Source organism: Pseudopodoces humilis, chromosome 2, assembly GCF_049639895.1.
Source record: "Pseudopodoces humilis isolate 2021_Gansu_Grassland_sample_001 chromosome 2, ASM4963989v1, whole genome shotgun sequence".
Taxonomy (NCBI): Eukaryota; Metazoa; Chordata; class Aves; order Passeriformes; family Paridae; genus Pseudopodoces; species Pseudopodoces humilis.
This window is the reverse complement of record NC_142201.1, coordinates 139,917-158,543: the sequence shown is the minus strand read 5'-3', so window position 1 is coordinate 158,543 and position 18,627 is coordinate 139,917. Positions and strand designations below refer to the sequence as shown.

Here is an 18,627-nt window from a genome sequence, read left to right as displayed (position 1 = left end):
GGGCGGGGGGAGGCGGGGGGGTCCCCGCCATGGACCCCCGGCCCCTCAACGAGTCGCTGCAGGAGATGCTCTGCCGGTCCGGGAACGGCACCGGGAACGGACCCGGCACCGGCAACGGGACCAACGGCTCGGTCTGCGACCTCCTCCGCAGGGGCCTCCGCGGGCCCCCAGCGCCCAGAGGTGAGAGCGGAGGCGGGGGGTGAGGAGCGGGATGGACCCGGGAAAGGACCCGAAAGGACCCCCTTGGTGCCTGGCCCTGCGCCCCCCGGCACGCCAGCACCCCGCTTCGCCCCGCCGTGCCCCCGCTGCCCGCCGCCCTGCGCTCCGGTTCTTCCGGCCCCTGCCCGGTGCCGCCCCCCGCCCCTCATCGCACCCATCATCCCCGATCCCCGGGCGGGGGCTCGGTGGCCCCGGCAGTGCCCGGTGGTCCCGATGCGGATCTCGGCGCTGCCTGGGGGGAACACGCCGGGCTGCGCCGGCGGCAGCAGGAGGGCGGAGGAGACTCCGACAGGGACGCCACGGACACAGACACCGCCCGCCCCGCACCCCTGTCCCACTGCCGGGGCTGGGACCCCCAATTGGACCCTCGACTGGGACGCCCCCATCTGCCCCACCACCAGAGCCAAGACTCCTAACCCCATCCCACCCCCCGGCTGGGGCCCCTGCTCCGGCTTGTCACTCTGCTCTCTGGGCTGGACGTCCCCGGTCCCCGCGCCGCCAGGGGAGCCGTGGCTCAGCACCGAGGGGAAGGGTGGGCAGGATGGGAGCACTCACCTGGATGAGGGTCCCTCAGCCTCACGGAACTGAGCCGAGGTACGTGGGGTTCGCCCCAAATCCCGGCGGTTGCCACACGGGGGGTAACGATGCACTCATCTGGTGTGTCTCCACTGAGCCCGTGCTGATCACGCTGGAGCCCCGGCATCCCAGCACCTGGGCCTGTGCTGGGGGGCCTTTGGGGTACCTTTGGGGGGCCACCGGGCTACCCTTGGAGTGCCGTGGGAGCGTCTCTATGGTGGCCTCTGGAGTGCTTTCAGAGTGTCTCTGGGGTGTGCCCAGGGTCCCAAAGCAGCTGTCCTGCTGCCCACAGAGCTGGACGTGGCGGTGCGCGTGGTGCTGTACGTGCTGATCTTCGTGCTGAGCGTTGGGGGCAATGCGCTGGTGGTGGCCGTGCTGGCGCTGAACCGGCGACTGCGCACCGTCACCAACTGCTTCCTGCTGTCCCTGGCACTGAGTGACCTGCTCCTGGCACTGTGCTGCATGCCCTTCACCCTGCTGCCCGGCCTCATGGGCGCCTTCATCTTCGGCGACGTCGTCTGCAAGCTCGTCGCCTACCTCATGGGTAGGGTGGGGCACAGTGGGGCCACCTCATCCCTACCTAGTTGGCACGTGGGGGCACGGGGAGGGGGCTCGTCCCTACCCCATGGATGTGCGGGGGGCTTATCCCTACCCCGTGGGTACGTGGAATACATATAGCGGGAGGCTTCAGGAGGAGGTGGGGGCCTGCAGCGTCACGCCACGGCCACTGACGTGCCCTGCTACCCACAGGGGTCTCGGTGGCCGTGTCCACCTTCAGCCTGGTGGCCATTGCCATCGAGCGCTACAGTGCCATCTGCAACCCGCTGCAGTCGCGCGCCTGGCAGACGCGGTCCCACGCCTGCCGTGTCATCGCGGGCACCTGGGCCCTGGCAGCGCTGCTGATGCTGCCCTACGCCGTGTATAGCACCACGCGGCCCACGGCCCCCCGCCCGCCCCCCGCCCAGTGCACGCACCACTGGCCCAGCGAGCGTGTCCGGCAGGTCTGGTGAGTCCCGGGGAGGGAGGGGGAACACGGCGGTGAGGGGATGCCGAGTGACGGGGGCCACCTGTCCCAGGTACGTCCTGCTGCTTCTCGTCCTCTTCTTCATCCCGGGCGTGGTGATGACGGTGGCGTACGGGCTCATCTCCCGTGAGCTCTACCGTGGAATCCGCTTCGAGCTGGACGTCAAGAGGGACGTGGCAGGTGAGGGGATGGGGGTGATGCTGGGCGCGATGCTTGGTACGACTCCTGTGTGGGCAGAGTACCCGCCCCTGGAAAAGAGGCAGGGCTGAGTCCTCACCCCTGCTCCCCACAGTGGTGTGTTCCTCAGGGACACCCCCCTTTCCTGGGGACCTCCTTGTAGCCTTGGGGTGCAGCACGTCCCCATGGTGCCATGGCCATTTCCATGTGCTCCTGGAGGATGCTCCTATGGTGTTGCAGCGTGCCCCTACAGTGCCGTGACCATGCCTCCTCATTCCACAGCCCAGCGTGGTACTGGGGGGGACCCAGCGCCCACCTGCGATGAGGGTGACGGCTGCTACCTGCAGCTGTCACGTCCGGGTGCAGCGTTGGAGCTGCGGGCGCTGGGGGCGGCTGCGCAGCAGGACCGGGCACGCATCAACAGCTCGGGGGCCCAGCTGGCGGCCAAGCGGCGCGTGATCCGCATGCTGGTGGTCATCGTGGCCATGTTTTTCCTCTGCTGGCTGCCCATCTTCGCCGCCAACACCTGGCGTGCCTTTGCCCCGCGGGCAGCCCAGCGGGCACTCTCGGGGACCCCCATCGCCTTCATCCACCTGCTCTCCTACACCTCGGCCTGCACCAACCCCCTCATCTACTGCTTCATGAACCGCCGCTTCCGCAAGGCCTTTGGGGCCACCTGCGCAGGCTGGGGGTGCCGCCGTACCTGCCCCCGCCGCCCCCCCGAGGACGAGCCCCCCATGGCCAGTGCCTCGCTCTCCAAGTTCAGCTACACCACCGTCAGCAGCCTGGGACCCCCCTGAGCCGGCATCCCTGAGCTGGAGCCCCCCTTGAGCCCCCCAACACCAGTGCCTGGGGCCCACATGAGCTGGACCCCCACAAGCCCCCCATGGCTTTTTCTCTCTAAGTTCAGCTACACCATCCACAGCAGCCCGGGATCCCTGAACTAGATCCCCTTAGGCCCCCTAGCACCAGTGTCTGGGACCCGCTCCCCGAGCTGGACACCTCCAGCAGGACCCCCCCGAGCATGAAACCCTGCCCTGCCAGCACCCCCCGTGCCCCTCTCTGGTGCACCCCCAGTCTCCCTCCCTCCCAGGACAGCTTTGCCCACCATGCCCCGCTCAATCCCAGTGCCCCCGGGTCCCGGCTGGGTGGGGGCGAGGGGCGGGCGGGAGGAGCCCTGGGGCTGGGCAGGTCGGAGGCTGAGGGAGGTCGAGGCACCCCCAGCCCAGCTCAGCCGGGGTCTCCCCGCGCTGCTCCCCGGCTACGGTCACAATAAACTGACCCCGTGCCCACCTGCGCCGCTGTTCCCAGCGCTCCTGCCCCGCCGGCACGGAGGCTCCGCGGGGCAGCCCCGGGCGGGACGCGGGGTCGGCACCGCGCGAAGCTCGGGGGTCTGCGGGCTGGGGCCCTCCGCTGCGGGAACTGCTGAGCCCGGCGGCGGCGGTAGCTGGGCGGATGGGACCCCCGGGCCCGGTGCACCCGATGCCGCCCCGGGGCTGTGACCGTACGAAGGGGAGGGGGACCCGCGGGGAGGGGAACCCCAGGGAACACGGCCGTCCCCAGGACTCCATCTCCCATCGTGCCTCGCGCGCTCCACGTAGGCCCGGCTCCCTCATTTGCATGCGGCTCCCCGCCCCGGGTGGCCGCGCCCCATCCCGTTCAGCCCCGCGTACATTGGTCACGCCCCCTCCTCGGCCACGCCCCCGCCGCGCTCGGTCGTGGCGCCGGGGGCGGGGGCTGTCTACAGCCCCGCCCGACTTTGGCCCCGCCTCTTTTGCAGTCTTGCCCCGCCCCCTCCCATAAAGGCGGGCACTCGGCCCCGGCCCCGCCCCGGCCCCGCCCCTCCCTCGGCTATGGCCGCCGGGGTCCGGGCCCCGCCGGGCCCGATGGCGCTGCCACCGCTGCCACCGCTGCCACCGCTGCCACTGCGGCCACTGCGGCCACTGCTGCCGCTGGCCCTGGCTGCGCTGTCGCTGCTGTCGCTGCCGGTGTCGGCGGGGTCGCCGTCCGGCCCCGAGGAGCAGCTGGTGGCGGCGGCGCCGCGCTGGGGCTGGCGGAACGTGTCGTGCCCGGCCTGCCGGCTGCTCTTCGGGGCGCTGGACCTGGCGCTGCAGGTGGGCACGGGGGATCGGGGAGTGCCGGGACACGGGGGGCACCGGGGGAACACCGGGACAGCAGGACGGGAAGAGCGGGGGCGACAGAAATGGGACAGGAACGGGGACAGAGGGGACGGGACAGGACGGGGACAGGACAGAGACAGGCCGGGCCAGTCCCTCGTGACGGGCCAGGGCAGGTCGGGGCTTGTGACAGACGCAAGACCAGGCTGGGAATGGGGACAGGGACGGGCGGGGACGGGGAGAATGACAGGCTGGGACGGCTGAAAGGAACGGGGACGGGCGGGGTCACGCCAGCGGCTCCGATTGGGGGAGCGGGGACGGGCTGGGACAGGAACGGGAGCGGGGACATGGACAGGCTGGGATGGGGCGGTGAATCCGCCTCAGAGGACGGGAACAGGCTGCGGCGGGGGCGGGAAGGGAGGGAGGACGGAACCGGGCTGGGGAAGATAGGGGCTGGGGGACCGTGTAGGTCCCTTCTGGCCTCGGGATATGCATCTGGGTGGGCCGGGGTGGCCGGCGGGTGTGGGACAGTGACAGCAGCCAGGGGTCCATCCCGGGGAGCTGCTGGCTGCGGCACGGTGATGGCAGCCGGGGTGCCGTGCCCATGCCGGGGTGCCGACGGGCACAGACCAGCGGCAGCAGAGTTCAGTGCATAGGGTCTGTCCTGGGGAGCTGATGGGCGGAGGGCAGCGAGGATAGCAAGAGGTGTGGGGTCCCGAGACCATGCCGAATGTCCATCCCCCTGCAGCTGGAGCCGAATGTGGCCCGCGTGGGGCGCGTGGCGTCGCGGCTGTGCCAGGAGCTGCGGCTGGCGCGGCCGCCCGTGTGTCGCCAGGCCGTCCAGCTCTTCCAGGGCGACGTGGTGGCGGCCTGGGCACGCTCCGTGCTGCGCCCGCCCGAGGCCTGCGGGCTCTTGCTGGGCCCCCGCTGCGGCCACTGGGACATCCTGGGTGCCTGGAACCTGTCCCTGCCCGCCGCCCCCAAGCCACCAGTGCGTCCCCCCGCGCCGCCACCGCCTGGAGCGCCCACCGCCCGCATCCTGTTCCTCACGGACCTGCACTGGGACCGTCAGTACGTGCCGGGCAGTGCCGCTGCCTGCCCTGACCCGCTGTGCTGCCGCGGAGCCCTCCGCGAGGGGCCGGGGGCTGCGGGGTTCTGGGGCACCTACAGCAAGTGTGACCTTCCCCTGCACACCATCGACGCGCTGCTGGCCCAGCTCCCCGGCAGCGCGGGTCACACCGCTAACGGCACCGCTAACGGCACCGCTAACGGCACCGCTAACGGCACCGGCGGCTTCGCGGCAGCCTACTGGACCGGGGACATCCCTGCGCACGATGTGTGGCAGCAGAGCCGCGGGGACCAGCTGCGGGCGCTGCGCACGGTGACGGCCCTGCTGCGAGCTCGCCTTGGGGGGCTGCGCGTCTTCCCAGCCGTGGGCAACCACGAGGCCACACCAGTGAACGCCTTTCCCCCGCCCTACGTGCACGGGAACCAGTCGGCCGCCTGGCTGTACGACGCCATGGCCGAGGCCTGGCAGGACTGGCTGCCCCCCGCCGCCCTGCACACCCTGCGGTGGGCACAGGGCAGGGCTGGGGGTGGAGGCTTCCAGTCTGTTGAGGGTACAGGGATGGGGAGCTTGAGGACTGCAGGGATAGGAGGGCACAGGGATGGGGGTTCTGTGCTACTGGGGGGCTGGGTCTGTGGCACATGGTGTACCAGGGATCAGGGGACACAGGGCTGGGAAGCTCGAGGCTGGGGGGCTCTAGGCTGTCAGGTGTGCTGGGGTAGGGGAGCTGCAGTAGCACAGACTGGGGTCTCAGAGCTGGGGACTCCGGGCTACTGGGGGCTCAGGACTAGCAGCACACAGAGCGGTCTCCATGCTGGAGGAGCAGTGGGGGTACCAGGCTAGCCGGGGCTGGGTGCAGATGTCTCAGTTTTGTGGGGCAGAGAGGTGTAAGAAGGAGGGTCATGGCTGGTTGGGGTAACAAAAAGGGCTGTGGGGTAACAGGGGCTCCAGGCTGGGGGCTGTAGGGGGGGTGGGCAGTGTGGATGGCAGAGTGCTGTGGGTCTGTGGCATGGGTGCAGAGTCTGTGGATCAGGGGATGCAGCACTGACCCCCCTTTTCCACACAGGGCTGGCGGGTTCTACACAGCACAGGTCTGGCCTGGGCTGCGCCTCGTGTCCCTCAACATGAACTTCTGCTCCCAGGCCAACTTCTGGCTCCTCATCAACGCTACTGACCCTGCAGGGCAGCTTCAGTGGCTCATGGGGGTCTTGGCAGATGCTGAACGTGATGGGGAGAAGGTGTGAGGGGGTTCTGGGGGGACATGGGGGGTCCTGGTGCACCCTGAGCAAACCCCCAGCCCTGGCTCCCTGCCCACAGGTGCACATCATCGGGCACATCCCCCCAGCCCACTGCCTGCGCAGCTGGAGCTGGAACTACTACCACATCGTCAACAGGTCAGTGCCTGACCCCCTGCCCAGACTCCCACACCATGTGCCAGACCCCTGACCGTGTGCCCCACCCCACATGCCAAACCCCCATTCTGTGCCCTGGCCTCTAATCCCATGTACTGGGCCCCTGCCATGTCCATGTGCCCTCGACCCCCACACCAAAACCCCCCACACCCCAGAAGCCAGAGCTTGGCTCCACATCCTGAACTCACATCCCACATGTGGTTCCCCTGCCCTACCCAACAGGTCCCTGCCCCATATGCTGGACCCCTATACCAGACCTCCACCCCACACCCTAGACTCTCACCCCATGTGTCATCTCATGCACCAGACTGCCCACCCCGTGTATCCTGGACCCCCAACCCATATACCAGACCCCAGGGCCAGGCTGAGGTCGGGGTTCCAGGGTGAGGGGTCTGGGGGTCGGGATACCACTCGCCACTCACCCCACTGTGGCAGGTTTGAGGGCACCATCGCAGCCCAGTTCTTCGGGCACACACACCTGGATGAGTTCGAGTTGTTCTACGATGAGGAGACGCTGTCACGTCCCGTCTCCATTGCCTTCGTTGCACCAAGTGTCACCACCTACATCAACCTCAATCCTGGTGCGCCCCAAACCCTCGCCACCTGTCCCCCCAAACCCTCTCCACGTGTCCCCCAAAACCCCTGCCACGTGTGCCCCCAAACCCTCTCCACGTGTGCCCCCAAACCCCCGCCACGTGTCCCCCAAACCCTCACCGTGTGTCCCCCCAAACCCTCTCCACGTGTCCCCCCAAACCCTCACCGTGTGTCCCCCCAAACCCTCTCCACGTGTCCCCCCAAACCCTCACCGTGTGTCCCCCCAAACCCTCTCCACGTGTGCCCCCAAACCCCCGCCACGTGTCCCCCCAAACCCCCGCCACGTGTGCCCCCAAACCCTCACCACCTGTCCCCCCAAACCCTCTCCACGTGTCCCCCAAAACCCCCGCCACGTGTCCCCCCAAACCCTCACCGTGTGTCCCCCCAAACCCTCACCACCTGTCCCCCCAAACCCTCTCCACGTGTCCCCCCAAACCCTCACCACCTGTCCCCCCAAACCCTCACCACCTGTCCCCCCAAACCCTCACCGTGTCCCCCCAAACCCTCTCCACGTGTCCCCCCAAACCCTCTCCACGTGTGCCCCCAAACCCCTGCCACGTGTCCCCCCAAACCCCCGCCACGTGTCCCCCAAAACCCCTGCCACGTGTCCCCCCAAACCCTCACCGTGTGTCCCCCCAAACCCTCACCACCTGTCCCCCCAAACCCTCTCCACGTGTCCCCCCAAACCCTCACCGTGTGTCCCCCCAAACCCTCTCCACGTGTCCCCCCAAACCCTCACCGTGTGTCCCCCCAAACCCTCTCCACGTGTGCCCCCAAACCCTCTCCACGTGTGCCCCCAAACCCCTGCCACATGTCCCCCCAAACCCTCTCCACGTGTCCCCCCAAACCCTCTCCACGTGTCCCCCAAACCCTCACCGTGTGTCCCCTCCAGCGCTGACCGTCCCTCCCGCCGCAGGGTACCGCGTGTATGAGGTGGCCGGTTCCTACCCTGGGAGCTCCCATGCGGTCCTGGACCACGAGACCTTCATCCTAAACCTGACAGAGGCCAACGCGGTGCCCCCAGGGACTCCCCCGCGCTGGCAGCGGCTCTACAGCGCACGCGAGGCCTATGGGCTGCCCACGGCCTTCCCAGCTGACTGGGACCGGCTGGTGCGGCGGATGCAGGACGACGAGCGGCTCTTCCAGCTGTTCTGGTTCCACCTGCACAAGGGGCACCCACCCCGCGAGCCCTGCGGTGGCCCCTGCAAGGCCGCCCTGCTCTGCGCCCTGCGCTCTGGCCGTGCCGCCGACCCCGCGCTCTGCCGGCCCCTGCGCCCTGCGCTGCCCTTCCCACGCATCCAGGAGCTCTGGCAGCGGCGGCAGCTCTGCTGAGCCGGGGCCCGGCAGGAGCAGGGGCTGGGACGTGGTGGCACCAGGAGCTGGGTCAGCACGTGGTCTTACTGGATGCAGGGCAGGGAGCGGGACCGTGGTCAGCACATGGTCACACCTGGAGTGGAGCTGTGAGTGGGACCGGCACAAGGCCACTGGGAGTGAGGTCAGGATTGGCACAGGGTCCCCGTGTCCCACCAGTTACACAATAAAGGCACAATGGACACCACCACCCCTCCTTATCCTCTCCCACCAGGACTGGAACTGGGATCAGGATCAGCATATAGTCCTCAGGCTCCCATCACCCCCCAGTACAGGTGTGATGGACTCCACTGACCTTCATCCTGCTCAGCACAATTCTCAGCCACAGCTCGGGGAGACCCAAACTGAGGATGGTGGGACCCCAGCACCCCACCTCCTTGTCCTAACTCTCACTCACTGGGATCACGATTGGGATCAGCCCATGGTTCCCGTTACTCCCATTGCCCCTCTGATAAGGTACGGCCCCTCTTCGCATGCAACATCCTATGAAGACCCAAACCAGACACAACACCCTTATCCCTCCTCCTCCTCCTCCTCCTCCTCTTGCTGTTCCTCCCGTGTGAGGCCAAATGCAGAGCCAAGCCGGGCTGGTGGAATGGGTTTATTAATTAATGATTTAGTACAACACAGACCCTCATTACGCCACATGCATTGGGGACCTTCGGGGGGGCGTGACCCACCACGAGGGCAGTGGTGGGGGCAGGACCCCCGACCCAACGTCCTGGGTAAGCCTGTGCCCTGGAGTGTTGGGTCGGTGGTCCTGTCCCCCCACGCTGCCTTGCCCAGCCACATGCCCCCCGTGCCCTCGCCCCACTCACGGGGTCTGCGCCCCTCCCCGCCGCGGTTTGAGGGTCCCCAGGAGGGTCTGCACCCCCCGGCGCACAGAAGAGCCCACCCGCCGTGCCACCGAGTCAGCCGGGGGAGCCGGCAGGCAGGAGCTGGAGGCCTGGGGCCGCGCATCCAGGCACTTCTGGTAGCGGAGCTGTGGGGAGCGAGGGCGGTCAGCGGGGGGCGGGGGGAGCCTGGGGGGGGCTTGGGGGTCCCACTCACCACGCAAGCGGCCTGCAGCGCCTCGCTGAGCCCCGCGGCGTTGGGCTCACACCACACCATGTGGCAGCGGAAGGTGCCGGGAGCGCTGGCCATGATGAAGGCGAAGGCGCGGACGTCGCGTCCCACCCCCATGAAGGACAGGAACCGCACGCGGCACTCGCACAGCACCGCCTCTGTCTGGGGGGCACCCCGGGGTGGGGAGGGGGCACCAGGTCACCAATGGCATGGACAGGGCTTAAAGCAATGCACGGGGGAGGGGTCGCTAGGGCACCACAGGAGGAGAAGCGGCGGATATTGGGGCACCCATGGCAAGGGGAAGGGGTCACCAGGGCATCCGCATGATGGGGAAGGGAGCACCCCAAGGATGGGGAAAGGTTCAGCAGGGCACATGAGGTGTCACTAAGGCACTCACCAGGAAGGGTGGGAGGTCACTATGATACCCTGAGGCTTGGAGGGGTCAATGCAGCCCCCCAGGGCCCCATGGGATGTGGTGGGATGGGGAGACAATGGAAGGAGCCATTGTGGCTCCCTGGTACAAGGATGGGTCTCTACAGCCCCTCTGGCGCGTGACAGGGTCATTAGACCCCAGAACAGGAAGGGGTCACCACTGAGGATGGGGGTCAACACATCTCCCCAGAGCAGGACAGGGTCACCACAGCCCCCCTAGGCCAGGGTTGTGGGTAATGGCGAGGGTGGGTGTGGGTCCCAGGGCAGGGGGTCCCAGGGCAGGGCACACACCTGGCGGTGAGCAATGGTGAGGGTGGCGGGGGCCACACTGACCACCACGGGGGTGGGTGCAGGGGGCTCCCCTGAGCCAGGGGCCAGCGCCGCCTCCAGTGCCGCGTTGATCACATCCATGCCTGGGGGGCACAGGGAGGGTCAGGGCAACCCTGGGGGTGCCCTCACCCCATAGCTGCTGAGCACGGGCTGGAAGAGCTCCCCAAGACACTCCCCTCTTCCCCTCGAGTCCCCCACTCACCCACTGGCTTGGCAACAGGGACACAGCCCAGGTAACACACAGGGAAGCGCTGAACCACCTCACTCTTGGGGGCTGGGAACTCCACTGTGGGGGAGGCACTGTCAGACACCCAAAGCCCCCCAAAACACCCCAGAGCCCAAACATCCCTCCAGAACCCCTCCTCACCCCTCAGTACTCACCCAGCATGCAAACCCCCCACCAAGACCTCTTGGACGCTGGGCACTCCAGTGTGGGGGGAACATGGCAGATGTCCCAGAGCCCTTCAAGACCCCCCAGAACACCCCCAGAACTCCCAACACCCACAACTGCACTGCCTTGCTCCTGGGGGCCAGGAGTCCTACTGTGGTGGGGGACATTGTCAGACACATCCCCAAACCTCCCTAAAAGCCACCCTTCTCCCAACTGCCCTACCCCAGCAAAGGCAACCTCCAGACACACAAGGCCCCTCCCCTGTAGTCGCCCTATCCCCTCGCAGGACTCCCCCAGGAGTCCTCCAGCCATTCTTAGTCACTCCCAGACTCCCAATCCCTTCCTGGGTACCCCCCAGCGCCACCCCAATTCTTTCACAGGTACCCCCCTTAAGGCCCATACCCTGCAGGGGAGGCTCCCCCAGCCGGGGGGGGTCTGTCCCCAGGCCGTTGCCTGCTGCCCGGGCACTTCGCCGTTCCGCCGTCAGCTGGGGGACAGGGGGACACAGCCCTCTCAGATGTCACACCACAGTGACCTCCAGGAACCCCGTGGTGACCCACAGTCCCCCAGATGTCACACAAGGGGCGCCCGTAGCCCTCCTGGCTGTCACACCATGGACAGGGACACACAGGGACCCTCAGGGATCCCTGGCCCCTGTGCCCTGCAGCAGGTCTGTGGGGACACTGGGGTGGGGAGGGGCTCACCCAGGAACAGGCTTTGGGGTTGGCTGGAGGGGCCCGGAGGTCTCACCTGTGTGCAGATGTGGTGCAGGCTAGGGCAAGTCCTGGTGGGTTTCTGGGGGTCTCACCTGGGCACAGATGTGGTGCAGACCACGGAAGGGGAATTTGGGGTGGGTTACCTTGGCCTGGGGGGTCTTGGGGGTGTCTCACCGGGGCCCAGACCTGGTGCAGGACAGGTGGGGGGTTCTTGGGGGCTTTTTTTGGGGTCTCATCTAGGCAGAGATGCAGCTCAGGCCAAGGTGGCAGTTTGGGGGGAAACCAAGTTTGGGGGCTGGGAGCGTTTTGCCTGGACACAGAACCGGTGCTGGCCAGAGCGGGGATTCCCAGGGAAATTTTACGGGGTGTCTCACTTGATCACAGACATGGTGCAGGCCACGGGGACGGTTTGAGGGGGTCCTGGGGAGGTCTGGGGGGGTCTCACCTGTGCACAGACCCGGTGCAGCCCGGCAGCGATGGTGCTGGCTGGCCCCTCGCAGCGGAACACGTGGCACTTCAGCACCTGTGTCAAGGGGTCCCGGGCCACGTACGCAAAGTCCCTAGCGGGGAGGAGGGGGTACGCTCAGGACTGCCCCGGTCCCCTCCCCACCCAGGCTGAGCGGGGACTGGGGGCACTGGGGGTCTGGGGGCAGGTTGGGGCCATACCTCTCCCTGTGTCCCCGGCAGCACAGAGGGACAAAGAGGGGTTAGGGAGTGCCAGGAGGGACATGGACCCCCATCTCCTCCCCAGCCCCAGGATCTACCCCACACCTCACTAGGGGCAGGTCTGATCCTGCCCCACACCCTTCTGCTGGGGGGGGCTAAGTGTTGGGACCCCATGGCCCCCACCAGCAACCCATGGGACCGCATCCGCATGCGAGCCCTCCCAGAGCTGTGCACGTGACCCCCCACACCTCACCCACGTGGGGATCCCAGCCTCATGGCCCCCTCCACACCCAGATGCCCCCACCCTCAGCCTCACATACATGGGATTCCAGAGCCCCCACCCCACTGTGTGGGACCTCCAAGCTCCATGGGGGTCCCACACACCCAGATCTCCCCCCACCCCTGCACCCCCTGTACTCAGGATCCCCAGCCCCATATGTACTGAGTCCCCTGCAGACACCAGAACCTCCTGCCCCCCCGACCAGACCCCTCAAACTCCACACATGTGGGCATTCCTGTGCCCCCCCCAGCCCCACACATGCCCCCCACCTGCTGCCATGCCGCCCCACGCCCCACACGCGGATGCCGCCCACGGGCTGCGCGTGCAGCAGTGCCCGGTCCTGGGGGTCCACCAGCTTCAGCGTGCGGTCCTCGAGCAGCAGCAGCGCCCGTGCCTGGGGCCACGGCAGGGTCAGGAGGATGCTCCGCTCCCCCAGATGCTGGGGGGCAGTGGAGAGGGTGTGGGGTGGATGTGGGGGGCACAGGGGGGTCGGGGTCGCTCACCTCCCCCCAGGTGCCCTGGGGGCCATCACGAGGCGCCGAGAGCTGCCGGATGCAGGCGCTGACAGCGCTGCTGCTGCGGCCAGGACCCAGCTCCTCCTCCCGCAGCTGCACCCAGCCCAGAGAGCGAACCAGGAGGCCCTGGGGGCAAAGGGGGGAATTGGAGTCAGTGTGGGAGGTGTGGGGCTGGGTGTGTGTGGGGCAGGAGCTGTGGGGCAGCAGAGAAGGGAGTGACACAGGGCAGGAAAGGCATAGAGCATGAGGCAGGGGTGCTGTGGGGCGGGGGCTGTGGGGCAGAGATGGTGAGGGGCAAGGGGGCAGGGGGCTGGTGTGGGGCAGCCTCAGCTCCCCAGCAGTAACCCGAGCCCTCACCACCCCAATCTGTAGAGCCCCAGGCCCCCGCAGAAGGGCATGGCCGAGGCCCCTCCCATGCAGGTGACATCCCTGGGTTGGGTGCCTCAGCCCCCCCAGCAGTGGGCCACACCCCACGGGAGTGGGGAAGGGGCCCTGTGGGCTGGGAGGGTCAGGACAGACTGGCCTTACCTTGGAGTTCAGCGCATCCTCTTCACCCAGGGTCATGCTGCAAGAAAAAGGGTGGGGGGGGTCAGTGGCTGCACCCTGAGACCCTGGAGCCTCCCCAGCTCCAACCCCTGCCCCTGAGAGCCTTCTGGGATCCCCCACAATGACATACACGGGTCATTGCACCCTGAGTACCTCTGACTTTCCCTCACAAACCCCTACCTTGAGATCCTGGGACTCCCCCAAGTCCAACCTCCATCCTGAGACCCCATTTCCCTGCCCCTCACCTGGGTCCCTGCCCCACTCAGACTTCAGACACCCTCTCTCCATTCTGTTGCTTGTCACCCAGGGTCCCACATCCCCGCAGGGCCCAGGCACAGTCCTGCCCATGCCCTGCATTTTCCACGTGTCCCCCCAGTCCCTGTGCCCCCCAGCGCACCCCTCTCCTGGTGATCCTGGGCCTGGTGACAGCATCTCCAGGTCTGACACTCCTGGCTCCTCATCTTCCTCTTCTTCCTCTTCCTCCTCCTCCTCCTCCGCCGTGGGATCCTAGGGGCAAGGGCAAGGGCAGCCTGTGGGGCTGGGGGGGCACTGACCCCCCACCCCTTCCCATCCACTACCCGCTCTCACCTTCCACAAATCCCCATTATTGAAGGTCTCAGCCGGAGCAAAGCTCGTCCAAGAGAGCTGCAAGAGTTTGGGTCAGGGTGCTCCATAGGGCAGCCCCACAGCAGTTCCCCAATCACCCCACAAGTGCCCTATGGCTCCCCACAATCACCTCGCAGCACACTATGGGAGCCCCATAGTAACCCCAAGAGCAACCCACGCCCATACCACACATGCCCCGCGCCCCTCACAGCCACCCCACCATCATTTCCCAGTCACCCCACGGCCTATAGCCACCCCCTGCGGCCCCACAGTGGCTGCAGAGCCACCTCCAGCCCAACCCCAGCCCCCTCAGTCCCGACTCACAGTGGGCCCCTCGGTGGGGGTGCTGCCGTCGGAAGGGGTCTCGTGGGGCCCGCCGGGGGGCTCCCACTGGGTGGTGCCAGTGGGGACATGCCAGTAGTAGGTGCCCGAGGTGTCCTGCACCCGCAGCCAGCCGGGGGGCAGGTCCTCGTGTGCTCCCGCGCCACACGGCCACAGCGATTCTGCAGGGCATGGGGGTCAGCCCCAGCCCCACGCACAGCTCCACACAGCCCCCTGTGCCCAGGGACATCGGGATGCCCCAGGAGGGCTCCACAGAGACAAGGGGGCAAAGAGGGGGACATGGAACTAACAGGGGCTGGGGACACAGAAGAATGGCCAGGGGGCTGGGGGACCAGGGGACCAGGAACGGCACCCAGGGGGCTGGGAGCGTAGCGGTGAGCACACTGCCAGGGATTAGGAGAGATGTGAAGCTGACAGGAGCACTGGGGCACGGCAGGAAGGAGGAGGTGGGGGCAGCCAGCCATCAGGCTCTGTGGGCACTTGTGGGGCACCCAGAGATTGTCAGAAGCCCCGTGGGGCAGCTGTGGGACAGCGAGAGGTCAGCGTGGGGCTCCGTAGGGCAGCCATAAGTAACTGGGGCTCCAGGGGTCGAGTGCCCACCTGGTTCATCGGGGGAGCTGCCAGGGCTGCCCTGGCTCAGCGTGGCCCAGCTCGAGTCCTCGTCGCTGCCAGGGCCGGGCCCCCCGAAGAGGCGGCTGGCGCTGCGCCCCGGGAGCTCCCGCAGGCCCCGCTCTGGGCCCAGAGCCGGCGGAGAGACCCCAGCCCCATCCTCCTCCTCCTCGTCCTCCTCCTCATCTTCTTCATCATCCTCCTCCTCCTCCGAGGCGCCGATCAGCCGGGCCCGTGGGTCGCGGGCGGCGTTCCGGGCATTGCGGGCCTGGAGCCCCGGCTCGAGCGCTCCGGGGGACTCCCCGTGCGCCCCGGGGGACCGGCCCGGCCCCGGCCCCGGCTCGAGCTCGTTGCGGTTCTGGTCCTGCCCGGCCTTCGCCCACCCGGCGGCGGGCAGCTCCTCGGCCGGGGCCCCCCCGGGCCCGGTGCGGGGCTCGGGGGGCGCTCCCAGCCCCAGGCTCAGCCCCAGGCACCGGTTGTCGTTGGCCAGATCGCTGCGCTTGCTCAGGGCCCCCGACATGGCGCGAGGACACGGGGACAGGCGGGACCCCCGGCGCGGCGGGACCCCCGGCCCGGCCCGGCCCGGCCGCAGCTGCCCTTGCTGGGGTGGGGAGGAAGGGGGGTCCTACAGCCCCCGGGGCGCCTCCGCGTCCATCGGGCCTGTGGGGAGCGGGGAGTAGCACGGGGACCCCCGGCCACGGACGCTGCACGGCCCTGGGTCCTCCCAAGGACTCGGCACGCCCCCGCAGCCCTCTCACGGAGCCGGACAGCCTTCCCCAGCACCGGCATCCCCCCACGCCTCCCCCGGGACTCGGGGTCCTCCCCAGCACCCGCATCCCCCTCGGCCCCGGCATCCCGCACTGCCCCCGCCGCACGGCCCCGGGTCCCGCCGCAGTCCCCTCAACGACCACTACCGCCGGGGTCACCGCGCCACTCCCCCGGCCCGGCTTCCCTCCGCATTCGCCCCACGGCCCTGCCAGGGGACCCCGCACCCACGGACCTTTCCCGCTCCCCCCGGCCCGGGCCTCCGGGGTCTCCGCCAGCCTCACCCCCCATCGCTGCCCGCAGCGCAGCGGGGCCGGCCCGGCCCGCGTCCCCCCCACGCTCTCTGCCCCCACTGCCGGTACCTGCGGCGGCGGCTCCGCTGCCGGGGGTCGCGGGGGAGGGTGGGGGGCTCGGGGCCGCGTCACTTCCACTTCCGGCCGGCGGGGGGACAGCGCCGCCTCCCGCGCCCGCACCGGCACCCGGGCACCGCACCGGGTCCCCCGGCATCACCGGGATCCCGGCATCACCGGCACCGCCCCGGGCCCCCCGGCATCACCGGGACCCCCGGCACCCCCGGCACCGCACCGGGACCCCCGGCACCACCGGCACCGCACCGGGACCCCCGGCATCACCGGGACCCCCGGCACCACCGGCACCGCACCGGGACCCCCGGCATCACCGGCACCCGGGCACCGCACCGGGACCCCCGGCACCGCACCGGGACCCCCGGCACCACCGGGACCCCGCCGGACCCTCCCCGGCACGCACCACCGGATTCCCCCGGGGCTCCCGAGCACCCCCCGGACCGGGAGCCCCAGGCCTTGCCGGCGGCAGGTAGCTCCGGGCCTGGGCGGCAGCAGGAACTGGGCGGAACCGGGGACCTTCCCCCCGGTGATACTCCCGGGGCCGGTGACGCCCGTGCCCACCACACTGTTCCGGGCGGGACCCCCGGTGCTCCTAGCGGCACTCCCAAGGCACCGGGCCGGTTCCGCCCTGCTGCCCCCGCACTGGCACCGGGACGGGGTCGGGGGCAGCACTGGGACTCCCTGCGGCTGCTGTGCCCCCGGAACCCCTGAAACACTCGGCTGGACCGGGAGGGTATCGAGGCTCCCAGCTCTTACCCACGCCAGAGGGGCAGCACTGCGGAGAGCAGGGGGTCCAGCTGGGAGCAGCGATGGTGACACAGGCTGTGCAGGATCCCTGCACCCCGTGTGTACCACTCTGACCCTGTAGAGGATCACAGTCCTTTAGTTCGATACGACCTCCGAGGCTGAGTCCAACCTGTGCCCGATGCCCACCTTGTCCCCAGCCCAGAGCCCTGAGTGCCACGTCCAGCCCTTCCTTGGGCACCTCCAGGGATGGGCACTGCAAAGCTCCCTGGATAGCCCCTTCCAGTACATGGCAGCCCTTCCCATGAAGAAATTCTTCCTGATGTCCAACCTGATCCCCCTCAAACACACCTTGTGGCTGTTTCCTCTTGTCCTGTCACTTGTTTCCTGGGAAGGTGGCCCTGAGCCTCCTTTTCCCCAGGCCCCTCTCCCTCCTCCCGCTCCTGGGGCTTCAGCCCCTTCTCCAGCTCTGTTCCCTTCCCTGGACACGCTCCAGTCTCTCTTGCAGGACCCAGAACTCAACACAGCCCTCAAGGGTCTCACAGTGCCCAGCACAGGGGGACAGTCCCTGCCCTGGGCCTGTGGCTACACTGGGGCTGGGACAGTCCAGGTGCCATCGGCCTCTTGCCCACCTGGGCACACCTGGGCTTGCGTCCAGCCACTGTCACTAGCAACCCCAGGTTCTTTCCCAGCCCCTCTGTCCCAGGCTAGAGTGTTGCAGGGGGTTTTGGTGACCCAAGTGGAAGACCCAGGACTTGCCCATGTTATCCTCACACTGTTGGCCTTGGCCCATTAGTCCAGCCTGTCTAGATCCCTCTGCACAGCCTTTCTGCCCTCAGCAGATCCACATCCCACCCAAGTGTGTGTGGTCCATGAACTCACTGAGGACACACTCGGTTGCTCCATCCAGATCATTGATGGCTCTGTTGGAAGCACTGGCCCCAGCACTGAGCCCTGGGGAGCCCCAGCAGTGCCTGCCCCCAACCCCCCGATGTGGCCCAATTCCCACCCCTCCCTGGGCCTGGCTCTCAGCCAGGTGTTCCCAACAAGGAGCACCTGTCCCAGCCAAGCTGGAGGTCCTCCATGAGAAGCCGGGGAGATGGAGATGTTGCTAAAGGCTTTGCTGAGCTTCAGGCAGGCAGACACACCCACACCTATCCTGCAGGGTCACCCTGTCCCGGCAGGAGACCAAGCAGGTAAGGCAGGACCTGTCTTTCCCAACCCCCAGCCGGATCTGACGCCCTAATTGTACTGCCCATGCCGTGGGACCCACAGGTGATCTGCTCTAGGGCCTTCCCAGCATTAGGACCGAGAACAGGCATGGACTTCCCTGGATCCTCCCACCAGCCCTGCTTGGGAATAGGGTCACTGGGCACCTCTGAGGCCTGGGAACCCCCGGGGGGCTGGTGGGGAATGATGAGAAGGGGCTGGGTGAGCTCTGCTGCCATCCAGGATTCCCCACGGATGGCCAGAGCTGGTGAGGACCCCTCGGAGCAGCTCTGTGACCCCTCTACAGCCCCTATGGCATCCCCAGGGACCCACAGGGTCTGAGCAGCTCAGCAGGTCACTGACCACTGTCTCCTGGGTACACAGACCAGTATGGACCAGTTCCTACTCCTAGTACAGACCACTCTGACCCAGTCTCCACACCAGTATAGTCCAGTCTGACTCAGTACAAGTACGTACCAGTCCAACCCAG

At 68.1% G+C, this 18,627-nt stretch overlaps 3 protein-coding genes across 3 annotated transcripts; 2 read left to right on the top strand and 1 right to left on the bottom strand.

Moving 5' to 3' along the window:
• Positions 1-7: 7 nt before the first annotated feature.
• On the top strand, positions 8-2,796 carry CCKBR (cholecystokinin B receptor). Its single transcript, XM_005526595.2, has 5 exons — positions 8-180; positions 1,088-1,339; positions 1,546-1,801; positions 1,872-1,999; positions 2,279-2,796. The coding sequence occupies exons 1-5, from the start codon at positions 30-32 to the stop codon at positions 2,794-2,796; spliced, it is 1,305 nt and encodes a 434-aa protein (XP_005526652.1). The 5' UTR covers positions 8-29.
• Positions 2,797-3,848: 1,052 nt separating this feature from the next.
• SMPD1 (sphingomyelin phosphodiesterase 1) lies at positions 3,849-8,743 on the top strand. Its single transcript, XM_088051040.1, has 6 exons — positions 3,849-4,110; positions 4,862-5,685; positions 6,246-6,417; positions 6,497-6,573; positions 7,027-7,172; positions 8,102-8,743. The coding sequence occupies exons 1-6, from the start codon at positions 3,850-3,852 to the stop codon at positions 8,515-8,517; spliced, it is 1,896 nt and encodes a 631-aa protein (XP_087907166.1). The 5' UTR covers position 3,849; the 3' UTR covers positions 8,518-8,743.
• A 399-nt stretch (positions 8,744-9,142) lies between these two features.
• On the bottom strand, positions 9,143-16,229 carry APBB1 (amyloid beta precursor protein binding family B member 1). The gene is made up of 14 exons (XM_014255617.2): positions 16,182-16,229; positions 15,046-15,714; positions 14,428-14,606; positions 14,086-14,142; positions 13,895-14,004; positions 13,480-13,516; positions 12,940-13,077; positions 12,706-12,830; positions 11,936-12,050; positions 11,177-11,261; positions 10,586-10,669; positions 10,345-10,466; positions 9,607-9,783; positions 9,143-9,538 (listed from the first exon to the last, which is right to left on the bottom strand). The coding sequence occupies exons 2-14, from the start codon at positions 15,572-15,574 to the stop codon at positions 9,371-9,373; spliced, it is 1,926 nt and encodes a 641-aa protein (XP_014111092.1). The 5' UTR covers positions 15,575-15,714; positions 16,182-16,229; the 3' UTR covers positions 9,143-9,370.
• Positions 16,230-18,627: the final 2,398 nt, after the last annotated feature.